This window comes from Penicillium cataractarum (genome assembly GCF_028827025.1).
Source record: "Penicillium cataractarum strain IBT 29864 chromosome Unknown utg000010l, whole genome shotgun sequence".
Lineage (NCBI taxonomy): Eukaryota > Fungi > Ascomycota > Eurotiomycetes > Eurotiales > Aspergillaceae > Penicillium > Penicillium cataractarum.
The window spans coordinates 524,961-535,742 of NW_026622746.1; the positions used below are offsets into that span (position 1 = coordinate 524,961).

Consider the following 10,782-nt stretch of genomic DNA (forward strand, 5'->3'; position numbering starts at 1 on the left):
ATATTTACAGTGTCTATATGATCATCCTTCTGTCTTATGCCCCCATACTTGCCAACAGATTATGACGGCCTCGAGCTGATGTTCACTCGAGGTCGGCACAGGCCTTGGGGTGCATCAAGGAGTGCTTAATCCGCTCAGTGAGTCTCTTGGCATCAACCTCGAAAACATAGTTGACCTCACGAATGCCACCGGGAGCAAGAGCTTTCTGGTAAACGTGGATGTTACCGTAGTTGGGGCTACCATAGCTGGTATCAACATCGAGGTAAACTGTTAAAATATAACTGTTAGATCTATAATTAATAACTTTTCTTGGAGTACTCCATACCAGATGTCTGATTAGTGGCGATTGTGGGATCAACCATCAGAGCTGCCGCGGTCTCATCCCAGAAGGGGAAAGAGAGGTCGTAGTACTTGGCAAAGAGCTGAGCGTAGGCATTGTCGGCAGTCTTGACCTCGTCAACAAACTTTTGAGTAGGGAACACTTGGTTGGCCACATTGCCGGCGATGGTAATGTTGGGGAAATCGGCTGTCAATGCAATCTTGGAAGCCTCAGGATCGATCATGAGGTTGATCTGTAGATTCAAAAGTTAGTATATGTGAAACCACATTTTCTTCTATCAGACGAAAGCTTACATCTGACTGGTAATCAGCCAACATAATACTGCCAGTAGCCTCGAGCATGTTCAAATCAACGTATCCGCCCATAATGACAAGCTGCTTAGCAAGCGAGGCAAATTCGGGGTCCATGCGCACAGCCAATGCGACATTTGTCAAGGCACCGGCGGAATAAATAGAAACCTGACCAGGATACTTGTGCACCATCTCAACCATAAAGTTTGCAGCAGAGGTCGAGTTATTGGGCCTGCCCTTGGGGAACCCTTCCTTGAAGGCGGCCTTGACAATACGGTTGGGATCTCCCGAAGTAGGATCATTGCCCGCAGCTTCAGCAGTCGCATTCTCCGGTGCAAATGCACCCTCCCAAGGCAGTTTGCCGTGGGTAGTTTCCCATGCTTGGAAGCGCTCGGGAGTGTTGATCAAAGGCCATGTGGCGCCTGGATAGACGGGAATGCAGCTCAAATTGCCGGCTTCGAGTGTAGCAACGGCGTGTAGTGCTACCTGTGGCTGCCAGCTGTTGGCGGTATCTAGGGGGAATGGTTAGCGTATTTCTTTTGTGTCCACCGCGGTAAATGTGGTAAATGCTTACCCGAGGCTAAGGCTAGAACGTCAATATCTCCGTCCAGAGCGATCAGATAAGGCACGAATCCGGCGGTATACCAATCGTTGTCCATAATGGCATAGTGCTTAGCGAATGCCCCAGCAGCGAGAGAGAGCGCTGACAAAGAAACGCGCCAATGCATGATGTCAATTTATGCGATGTTTTTGTTCTCTTTTGAGGCAATATAGTCAAATTTCGACCCAATCAGCCACAGAAAGTCTCAAAAAAGCCCAACAGCACTCTAGACTCAACTTTTCTCTCCTCCCTTCTCTCGCCGAAACCTTTATATCTGCTCCAAACCTGTTGCCTGCCCATCGTTTCATCGGCCGCTGCCGATTCTCTCCATTCTCCCCATAAAATTGAATTCCATGACATCGAATATCCGCACGATCGCTCTCCGCATACTCCACGAGCCTCCACGATCTCCCCGCATTGACTTTCCAAAAGAGAAGGGCAGTGCCTCCGACTTCCCAAAGCAGACCATCAGACGACGGCTTATTCCACCATCTGCAGGTGCTAGTCTCACCCCTGGGGGCATTAGGCTGTATAAGAATCGCCGTCATTGGCTGAAACCCTGAATACGCCGGCCAGGGTCCGTGGGGATGCAACAAACTCTCAGCCAAACGCCGCCCGCTCGGTTAAGCTGTCGCCCCACTTAGCGAGACTCCTTAGCTAAGACTCGCCCAAAGAAGGTATCATAGCCTCCGTTCAGGGTCTTTTGGGGATTAGTCTGGTGGTCCTCCGCACTTCGTTTGCCTCCGCGTTTCCTCTTTTTCCGGGGCCACGCGATTTTTCTCGGGAGGCCGAGCCCGGGGTAGACCTTTTAAGTTTTCTTGCAGGGCATATGGTCCAAGAAAAAAAACACATATAACACGCATCTCCGCCCCGCTATGTTTTCTTGAAGATTGAAGATCGTCCTCGATAATTCATCCCTTCTTCTGTGCGAAGAGATATCCTCGTTTTGTTCCTTCTCTCTTCAATCTGTTCAGGAGTTAGTTGATCTCGGGCCGAACTCATATTTGCACAATGGCCGACCGAACTTCGGTGGATGTGGAGGAGACTCCGCGTCTGCAAATCGCAAAGAAGTCCATGTGGCAGTCGATTTTTGACAACCCCAAGGTTCTCTTTATCGCATTCTTCGCCTCGTATGTTTATCTTATGATGCCGACTACGTCCTCGGCACAATGTCTTAGGACAATTTTTCTTCAAATGCTAACCTCGAATACAGTCTTGGCGGTTTCGAATATGGCTATCAACAAGGTGTCCTCGGACAAAGTCTTGTGATGACCCGCTTTACAGAGAACTTCCCGACCGTTGTGGCCTCCTCAACTGCGACCGGTTGGTTGACCTCCATTCTCCAAGTTGGAGGTATCATCGGCTCTCTTTCCGCTGGTGTTCTCGGCGAAATCATCTCCCGCAAGTACACCATGTTCATTGCCTGCTGCTGGGTAATTCTCGGATCATATCTCTATGTCGGTGCCACCGTTGGTAACCCTGCTTGCTTGTACGCCGGTCGATTCTTCACCGGTCTCGGTGTCGGTCTGTTCAGTGGTGTCGGTCCTCTCTATAATGCAGAGCTTGCTGCCCCCGAGATGCGCGGTCTGCTGGTCTCTTTCTACCAGCTCGCGACTATCCTCGGAATTATGATTTCTTTTTGGGTTGGCTATGGAAGCAACTATATCGGTGGAACTGGCGAGGGCCAGTCGGATCTCGCCTGGCGCCTGCCTTCCATTATTCAGGGTATCCCTGCTGCTTGCTTGGCTTGCGGTATCTGGTTCATGCCATTCTCTCCTCGTTGGCTGGTTAAGCAGGGCCGTGATGAAGAGGCTCAGGCGACTCTTGCCTGGCTGCGCAAGATTCCCGTTGAGCATGAGCTCGTTCAAATTGAGTATCTGGAGATCAAGGCCGAGGCTGTCTTTGAGGAGCGCGCCTTTGCCAAGTCGGCTCCCAAGCTGGCTGAGCGTGAGCGCCAGAGTGTGTTTATGAACCAGATTGCGCAGTATGCCAATTGCGTGCGCTCTATGGATAACTTCAAGCGTGTCGCTACTGCCTGGTTGATCATGTTCTTCCAGCAGTGGAGTGGTATTGATGCCAGTAAGTTTTGGAAGACTGTAATGAGTCGATTTCAGTTGCTAATGTACATTCAGTCATCTACTATGCCTCGAACGTTTTCCAGTCACTTGGTCTTACCGGTGGCACTATTGCCCTCCTAGCCACTGGTGTCACTGGCGTCGTCTTCCTCATTTCGACTATTCCTGCCATGGTGAGTTTAATAATGAGTTTGAGTCTTCCATTGATCACTCTACTGACATTTTTCATTATAGTTGATCATTGACAAGGTCGGCCGTAAGCCCATGCTCATCGTTGGATCGATCGTCATGTTCTGCAGCATGGTCATCGTCGGAGTCATCGTTGCCAAGTTCCAGCACGACTGGCCTGGACACGTCGCCGCCGGTTGGACCGCCGTTGGTATGTAACACTCCCAAACAAAAATTCAGAATACAACTAACAACTCCTCCTAGCTCTTATCTGGCTCTACATTGCTGGCTTTGGCGCTACCTGGGGACCTTGCTCGTGGACTCTCGTTTCCGAGATCTTCCCCCTGTCCATTCGTGCCAAGGGTGCCTCGATCGGTGCTTCCAGCAACTGGGTCAACAACTTTGCCATCGCTTTCTTTGTTCCTCCCATGCTGCAGGCTTGGCAGTGGGGGACTTATATTTTCTTCGCTGTTTTCCTGTTTGTCGGCATTCTCTGGGTGTGGTTCTTCCTTCCCGAGACGAAGAATGCCTCTCTTGAGGAGATGGACAAGGTTTTCGGCAGCAAGAAGGGTCAGGAGGATGCCGAGCTTCTACGCGAGGCCCAGCGCGATGTTGGACTGACTGCCTTTGTCGAGAGACTGGGATCAGCTACTGGACATGATATGGATAAGAAGGAGGGCTCGGATTATATCGAGTCTGTGTAAAAAGTGCCATACTTGCTATGGTGCTCATGAATACTTAGTCTTGTGATGGATTCAGATGATAACTCAGGGATGTTCTAATGCATTTTTTTCGTGACAAATGCGAATGGCAATCCATAAAAGCTCTATATCCCCTTTAGGTAAAGCGACAGAGATGCATATCAAGTAAAAGTAGAATGATGTCACATGACTGTACCTGCTGTTTAAAGAAAGTATTCACGTGGAAGAGGATCCACACCTAAAGCCCCAGAAACAAAGTCCATCTCAATAATTCTCATAACTCGATCCCAAAATCAAGCATCGCCGGTCAATCGTGGCTTGCATTCGGGTGGCGTCCGACACCACAGAAGAAATGACGATGCGGGAGAGGAAAAAAACCCAACCCGAAGCGGAGCCAACCGCATCGAATCGGCCTGCCCTTTTCGGCCCGCCCCACTTCCCCGGCTGGATGGACTCGCCCTGCACGTTTTGACGGCATCCTCCGCAGAGAGTCTGAGCACCGTTTGGGGGGTATGGAGCCTCCAGATCGCCCATTTTGCTTCTTTCACTTCCCCGTCTGGGGTCATGTACGCTATAGTCCAACAAACATGCCTCGGAAACCGACGCCTGCGGGAAAGCAGAGGGTGAGGACGGGCTGTCTAACCTGCCGGAAAAGACGACGAAAATGTGATGAACAGAAGCCGCGATGTGCCAACTGTGAGGTGAAAGGCTTCACTTGCAAGTATGGTGCTGATTTAGCCTTTGTGCCGCCTCGGTCGGGGGATGCTGGTGTTGGGGGGAGACAGGTGTATGGCACCATCACGGTAAGTGGATGGTCTCGCATCGCGTCGAATGATGGATGTTGTGCTGATAGAGATATAGTTCGTGGACGACTCGCCAGCTGCACGCGCAGCAGCGAAAGAGAAATCTCAACAGCTCAGTGACCGCGCATCGGAACTACGAGCCAGTAGCTACGCAAAATCAGAGATTTCCAATCCTGGAGATGCAACTGTATATCACGACCTGCCCGAAACTCGCACTGCTCTTGACTTTAACCACATTCTCACCTCAAACGTGCCCGTCGAGTCGCATCAAGGACCTTCGTCATTCCAACCCCTTAAGTCGTTCAATCAGGGTGTTCCCCGACTCCTTGGTCAGATATCATCTCGAACGACAACATTATCGAGCAGCAATCATGAAACAGACCTTCTCCGACATTTTCGCTATCACATTGGCCCTTGGATCGATGTCGGAGATCCCGACTGCGCTCTGGGAATTCAAGTCCTCCTACTTTCTCGAACAAACCGGCCTTTGCAGGCAGCGATACTCGCTTTAGCTGCCACCCAACGGCCACTTATTTCCGTTCCGTCACATATCGACGATCTAGATAGCAGCCTGCGCTTTCGAGGCGAGGCAGAAGACTGTCTTGACCTAGAATCACAAGTGATCGGGCATGCTGGACAGGTACTGCTACTTCTCCAAGATCTTCTACCGTCCGGGCTACAGCTTTGGAGGAACATTCTCGTACCGCACATACAGTCCCCTGGTGGCCTGCTACACCCGGCCGCCTTGGAAGAGGAGCTAGGAGAGGGAGTCTTCTGGCTCCATTTCAGACTCGACCTGGCAGCTTCGATCCTCACCGCGAAACAACCAATCATTCCCTTCCAATCCTACCTCAACCGCGACGGTTCACCAATTCAAATACCCCGCCCTCTTCGACCACGCTCCATCAATCAAGTCTACAAGCATGCACTATGTCTGCTCGGTCATTGCCTGTCCCTCATCTATGGTGGCCCCGACGTATCACTTCCCCAAACCGCTACCCCTTCAGAATTCGCAGCATTCCCTGCCCTTCAACAATCTCATTTTTTGTCACAATGGACATTTCTCTGGAGCGACTGCCAGAAATGGTATAACGAGCGCCCGATTGACGCACAACAGATTGTGGATGTCCGCGGTGGCGAAGCAGACAAGATCGATCCAAATCATGACTCAGCCCTGCCAATCCTGATCTACACTACACCCATGGCGCTGGTCGCCAATGCTGTGTATCACATCACATCGCTTCTGCTCTTGGGGCACAAACCTCGACTACTAAAATCTTTACCGGGGCCACGCTGCTTTACGTCGCACATCTGGCACGCACAATCAATTGCGGGCATCGCAGCGAGCAATGAGTCACCCGAGCAATGGGATCCTGTTCTCGTTGCTAGTCTCCTACTGATTGCACGAGATATGACCCACCAGTCACAGCAGGCAGTGTTGATGGGAATATTCCGCAAGATCACAGCTACGACTGGGATCAAATTGGACCACGAGACAGAAGCGCTTCAATCTGGGTGGAAAATTGCACGATTTGACGAGGATTCGGATGATATGTATATGTAATGTCATTTCTATCATGTATACTCCAAGACGCCACTTCCTTTTAATCTGTATATCAAGCTTCTCGAGTATCTATGTTGTCACATATTTCTTTCACTCTAGGTCATAGGCAAAAGGAATGCTCTGCATTGCACCTGGCGCAGCGACACATTTGGCAGCCGCGGCATTGGCAGTCTTCACGGAGCTCTCGATCTCGCTGTCGAATGCCTCCAGGGGCTCTCCTCTGGCGAGGAACCGTGCCAAAGCTGTCGAGAAGTATCCGACAAATGTGTCACCAGCAGCTGTGGTATCAACAACCTTGGGAACCCGCATTCCGGGCACAGCACCCCGACGACCACTGCGAGTCGAGTAATAAACACCCTTTGCACCCAAAGTAATCAAAACAAGCTGCACGTCAGCAGTCTCATGGAACCGCGGCGCCAGCTCCTCAGGCTGCAAATCATCCAAGTCCGTCGGCTGAGTCGAGTCAGAAACGGGCAACCCCGCAATAGACCTCGACATCTGGACAGCCTCAGTCTCATTCATAATAAGCACCGAAGTATGCTTCAACGCCTGCAAAGAAATCCCCTCCGGATAAACAGGCGCTGGATTAAACACAACATGGACCTTCTCCTCTCCCAACCCAACACCGCCACCATTAAAATACTCCAACAACCCCAACGTAGTCTCCCTGGGAATCTCACCCTGCAAAACAATAACACCAGGTCTAACACTCTGGCCTCTAACAACATCCACAATGGCCCCAACATCCCCCATAACGCCCGCATGATTAGCGCCAGGCACAACGAGAATCCGATTCTCGCCTCCAGCACCCTCCTCAACGATAATAGTCGCCGAACCCGTCTGCGCCACACTCGACTCCTCAATATCCGCCGTGCTAACGCCTGATTTCTCCAGCGCGGGTCTGAGGAGGGTCGAGTAGTAGACGTCGTTTGCGCCGACGGCGCCGATCATGCTGACGGATGCGTCTTGGGTGGTGTTCGTTGTGAAGGAGGCGCGGCCACAGGCTGTGGCTTGGTTTCCGCCTTTGCCGCCGGCTGTGACGGTCAGGGAGGTTGCTGTGAGGGTTTCGCCGGCGCCCGGGCAGCGGGGGGTTGACGTTACGAAGTCGATGTTTAGGGAGCCGATGACGCAGATGTGTGGTTGGGTGGTCATTGTGGATTTGATGCCCATTTTGGCGATTGTATGCTGTCTTGCTGGTTGTGTGCAAGTGGAGAGTGCAGCGATATATCGAGTGATGAATGTTGGAGAAGACAATTCTGAAAATCACAGAGGAGGGGTTAAATCTCAATCTAGGCCCTTGCAATGCTATAAGTAATCCACCCCATTCTTTTTTGCTTTGGTTATCGTGAAATAATATCGAGGTACTCACCGAGAAAACACTCACCAAAGAAGGCGCGCGTAGGCTATGCCTCGACAAAAGCGGTTAGTGCCCCGGCTAATCACCATGTATGGTTTAGCGCCTCGCGTCTCGGGTTCCCGATCGGGATTGTCCTCGGCTTCGACTCGAACGGGTTGTGGGGGTGTTGCGTTTGTCTTCGGTAATGAGGGGGACAGCATTTCATGGGGTAAATGAGGATGTCTTGTAGATTACTAGAGACTAGAGAGCTCCGAGATCCGGGGATTCGTCGAGGAGTACGCTAACCTGATAAAGGAAAGACGTAGATTGAGATGCCAAGACTTTGTATACTCTTTCCCCAGCCGGAAAATCCCAGAAATGAGACACTCAATTGCACTACGACCACTCCAGGCCAAGATCAAAGGATTCTTATCATTATCATTGTGACACTCACGGTCCCTGGAACTCCTTGGGCAAGGAGGATTAGCTGTTGCTCGCTTAAAACCAATGATACGCACTCGTGAGGTAGTCTACGGCATCATTTTCGATGCCATGCGCTTCATAGATCATACCAACATTTCGAAGTGGAAGATACTCTTCAATATAATATGATAATTTCAAAAGCACAATATTCCACTGGAACGTAGCTTTAATGACTACATGGCGACCGCCTGGGGCTTATACAGAACATGGTCTGGCTGTCATCCCAGATTGATAGACACGACGATGTCGCGTTTACGAGAAATGGTGTATTTTTAAAACCATCTAATTTTTGAACCGATTCATGTAGGTCACTTGACTACTGTATCCAAGGGTCAGAGGTATGGTCGTCCTCGGCGGGGCGTAAAAGGAAGGGGGGTGAAGTGAGAGATAGCTCACCACTCCTCCACGATTGAACTTCACCTTCTCCAACCTCCACCTTTCCCCCTTCCCATCCCTCCTCCATCCAAAATCATCACTCTTCTCGAGATTCTATCAGAATATTGATCTCAAGTCAACTTATACACTGTCAGGATGTCGGATACCGAAGAGAAAGCGTCTTCCTCAACATCACCACCCTCTGCATCTAAGCTCTCACCTCCGGCCACCTCGACTGTGATGCCTGCTCCAGCAAGTGAGCCCCGTTCTCCCGATACACCCCCTCCTACAAAGGAACCTTTTCCCTCGGTGCCGCCTATTTCCACAAACCCACCCACGCCCGCAGGTCTTCCTACTTCCAATGGAGTTTCCCACTCCATCGGAGGTACGACCAAGGCCCAGGAAAGCCAGACCACCACATCAACCCCCGCACGTCCGTTATTAACTATCGACCCCGAATCAGCAGCCCTTATCAGCCAACTTCTGCATCAGGACTTCAATGAAATGATGAGTACGACAAAGGGCAAGCAGCCGAGACTGGGCCCCAGTGATATTGAGGTCGCTCTTGAGGAGTGGGATCAAGAGCTCGGGAACCAAGAGCAGCTCGAGATCGATATCGCCATGGCCAGAAGCCTTGATCGAGCCGTTCGCGATGACGGAGCAGCAATCACGTTGTTCCAGCAAGAGGAAGCTAGAGCACGTGCCGATCGCCAATTGGCCCTGCGTCTTGCTCGGATGGGTGGGAGGGTCCAAGAAACTGACTCGGTGCCTTTCGACGGAGAGAGGATTTATCAAATGAACGCAGCACTCGCTGGTCCAAGTGCTACTGCTGGATCGAGTACGGCTGCGGGGCCAAACTGCCCTACCGCGCGAAAGAGAGTTCGGTCTGAAAGCCCTGATGCCTCCGAGGCATCTAAGCGAGTGAAACCGTCTCAAGATCCCCCGGACTGTGAATCAAGTGAGGCAGGCATCAACAAGCGCAAGAGAGGCGAGTCGCCTGAGCCATCTTCTATGGCTAAGCTGCAGCATCTCTCGACTGCTCCACAGTGTGTGTGCGTCGCATGTAATGATGCCAGCGACGAAATTGATATCATCCAAGCGCCATGTGCGCACCACTACTGTGCGGTCTGCCTGGTTCAACTTGTTGAACAATCTATCATCGACGAGTCGCTGTTTCCCCCGCGGTGCTGCCGCATGACCCTCCCACTTTCAATTATCAGCGTGCTTATCGGCCCGGATCTGACGCGCAGATATGAAGAAAAATGCATCGAGCGTGCGGACCCGGAAAAGACGTATTGCTCCAACAGGACGTGCTCCGCGTACATCCTGCCAGATCGCGTATCTGGCTACGTCGGAACTTGCGGAAAGTGTCAAGCAAAGACTTGCACAATCTGCAAGAGGGAGTCCCACAAGGGGCGATGCCGAACGGCGGATGATGACCTTCTAGACGTTGCAGCTGAGCAAAACTGGCAACGCTGTCGGTGCGGTCATGTCGTTGAATTGAACACTGGCTGCAACCACATTACGTACGTATGCTCTATAATAAGGTCGTGCTCTAGAAATCCAGGTGACTAACGAAATGATTGATCATCAGCTGCCGTTGCGGGTACGAATTCTGTTACGCCTGCGCCAAACGGTGGAAGACTTGCGAATGCGCAACATGGGACGAAACTCGACTCGTCGAGCGAGCAGAAGTGGTTGCTGCTCGGCAAGCCCCGCAGAACGCACAAGTGGCTCGGCCAGCGGCTGCAAATCCACAAGCAGTCCAACGGGTTGTGAACAGAATCCGCCAAGGCCAGGTCTGTGACCACCCTGAACGATGGCCGCTTATCGAGGGTGAACACGCGTGCGAAATATGCAATACAATCATGGAAGAGTTCATTTTAGAATGTCCAGATTGTAGACTGCGGGCGTGTGTTCGGTGCAGACGAAACCGTCTCTGATCAGTCGCTCTCCGATGTCCGCTCGGTCGATATGGAGGCTTTTGTGGTTGGGATTTGATGGAACTGATGTGATGCGCCGATTATGAGTATTTTGAGGCTGGAT

General features: G+C 51.4%; 5 protein-coding genes across 5 annotated transcripts; 3 read left to right on the forward strand and 2 right to left on the reverse strand.

Annotated features, from left to right (window-relative positions):
* Positions 1-82: 82 nt before the first annotated feature.
* On the reverse strand, positions 83-1,358 carry N7496_012326 (uncharacterized protein; the record flags this gene model as incomplete). Its single annotated transcript, XM_056705239.1, has 4 exons — positions 83-267; positions 326-572; positions 634-1,142; positions 1,205-1,358. The coding sequence occupies 4 exons, from the start codon at positions 1,356-1,358 to the stop codon at positions 83-85; spliced, it is 1,095 nt and encodes a 364-aa protein (XP_056549137.1).
* An 884-nt stretch (positions 1,359-2,242) lies between these two features.
* Positions 2,243-4,178, forward strand: N7496_012327 (sugar porter family MFS transporter; the record flags this gene model as incomplete). The annotated part of the gene is made up of 5 exons (XM_056705240.1): positions 2,243-2,361; positions 2,445-3,310; positions 3,364-3,479; positions 3,541-3,685; positions 3,739-4,178. 5 exons carry the CDS (start codon positions 2,243-2,245, stop codon positions 4,176-4,178), a joined length of 1,686 nt encoding a protein of 561 aa, XP_056549138.1.
* A 584-nt stretch (positions 4,179-4,762) lies between these two features.
* N7496_012328 (Zn(II)2Cys6 transcription factor domain-containing protein) lies at positions 4,763-6,542 on the forward strand (the record flags this gene model as incomplete). Its single annotated transcript, XM_056705241.1, has 2 exons — positions 4,763-4,978; positions 5,037-6,542. 2 exons carry the CDS (start codon positions 4,763-4,765, stop codon positions 6,540-6,542), a joined length of 1,722 nt encoding a protein of 573 aa, XP_056549139.1.
* Positions 6,543-6,632: 90 nt separating this feature from the next.
* On the reverse strand, positions 6,633-7,712 carry N7496_012329 (ribokinase; the record flags this gene model as incomplete). The annotated part of the gene is made up of 1 exon (XM_056705242.1): positions 6,633-7,712. One exon carries the CDS (start codon positions 7,710-7,712, stop codon positions 6,633-6,635), a length of 1,080 nt encoding a protein of 359 aa, XP_056549140.1.
* A 1,180-nt stretch (positions 7,713-8,892) lies between these two features.
* On the forward strand, positions 8,893-10,737 carry N7496_012330 (BRcat and Rcat domain-containing protein; the record flags this gene model as incomplete). The annotated part of the gene is made up of 3 exons (XM_056705243.1): positions 8,893-10,262; positions 10,331-10,535; positions 10,624-10,737. The coding sequence occupies 3 exons, from the start codon at positions 8,893-8,895 to the stop codon at positions 10,735-10,737; spliced, it is 1,689 nt and encodes a 562-aa protein (XP_056549141.1).
* Between the last annotated feature and the right edge of the window lie 45 nt (positions 10,738-10,782).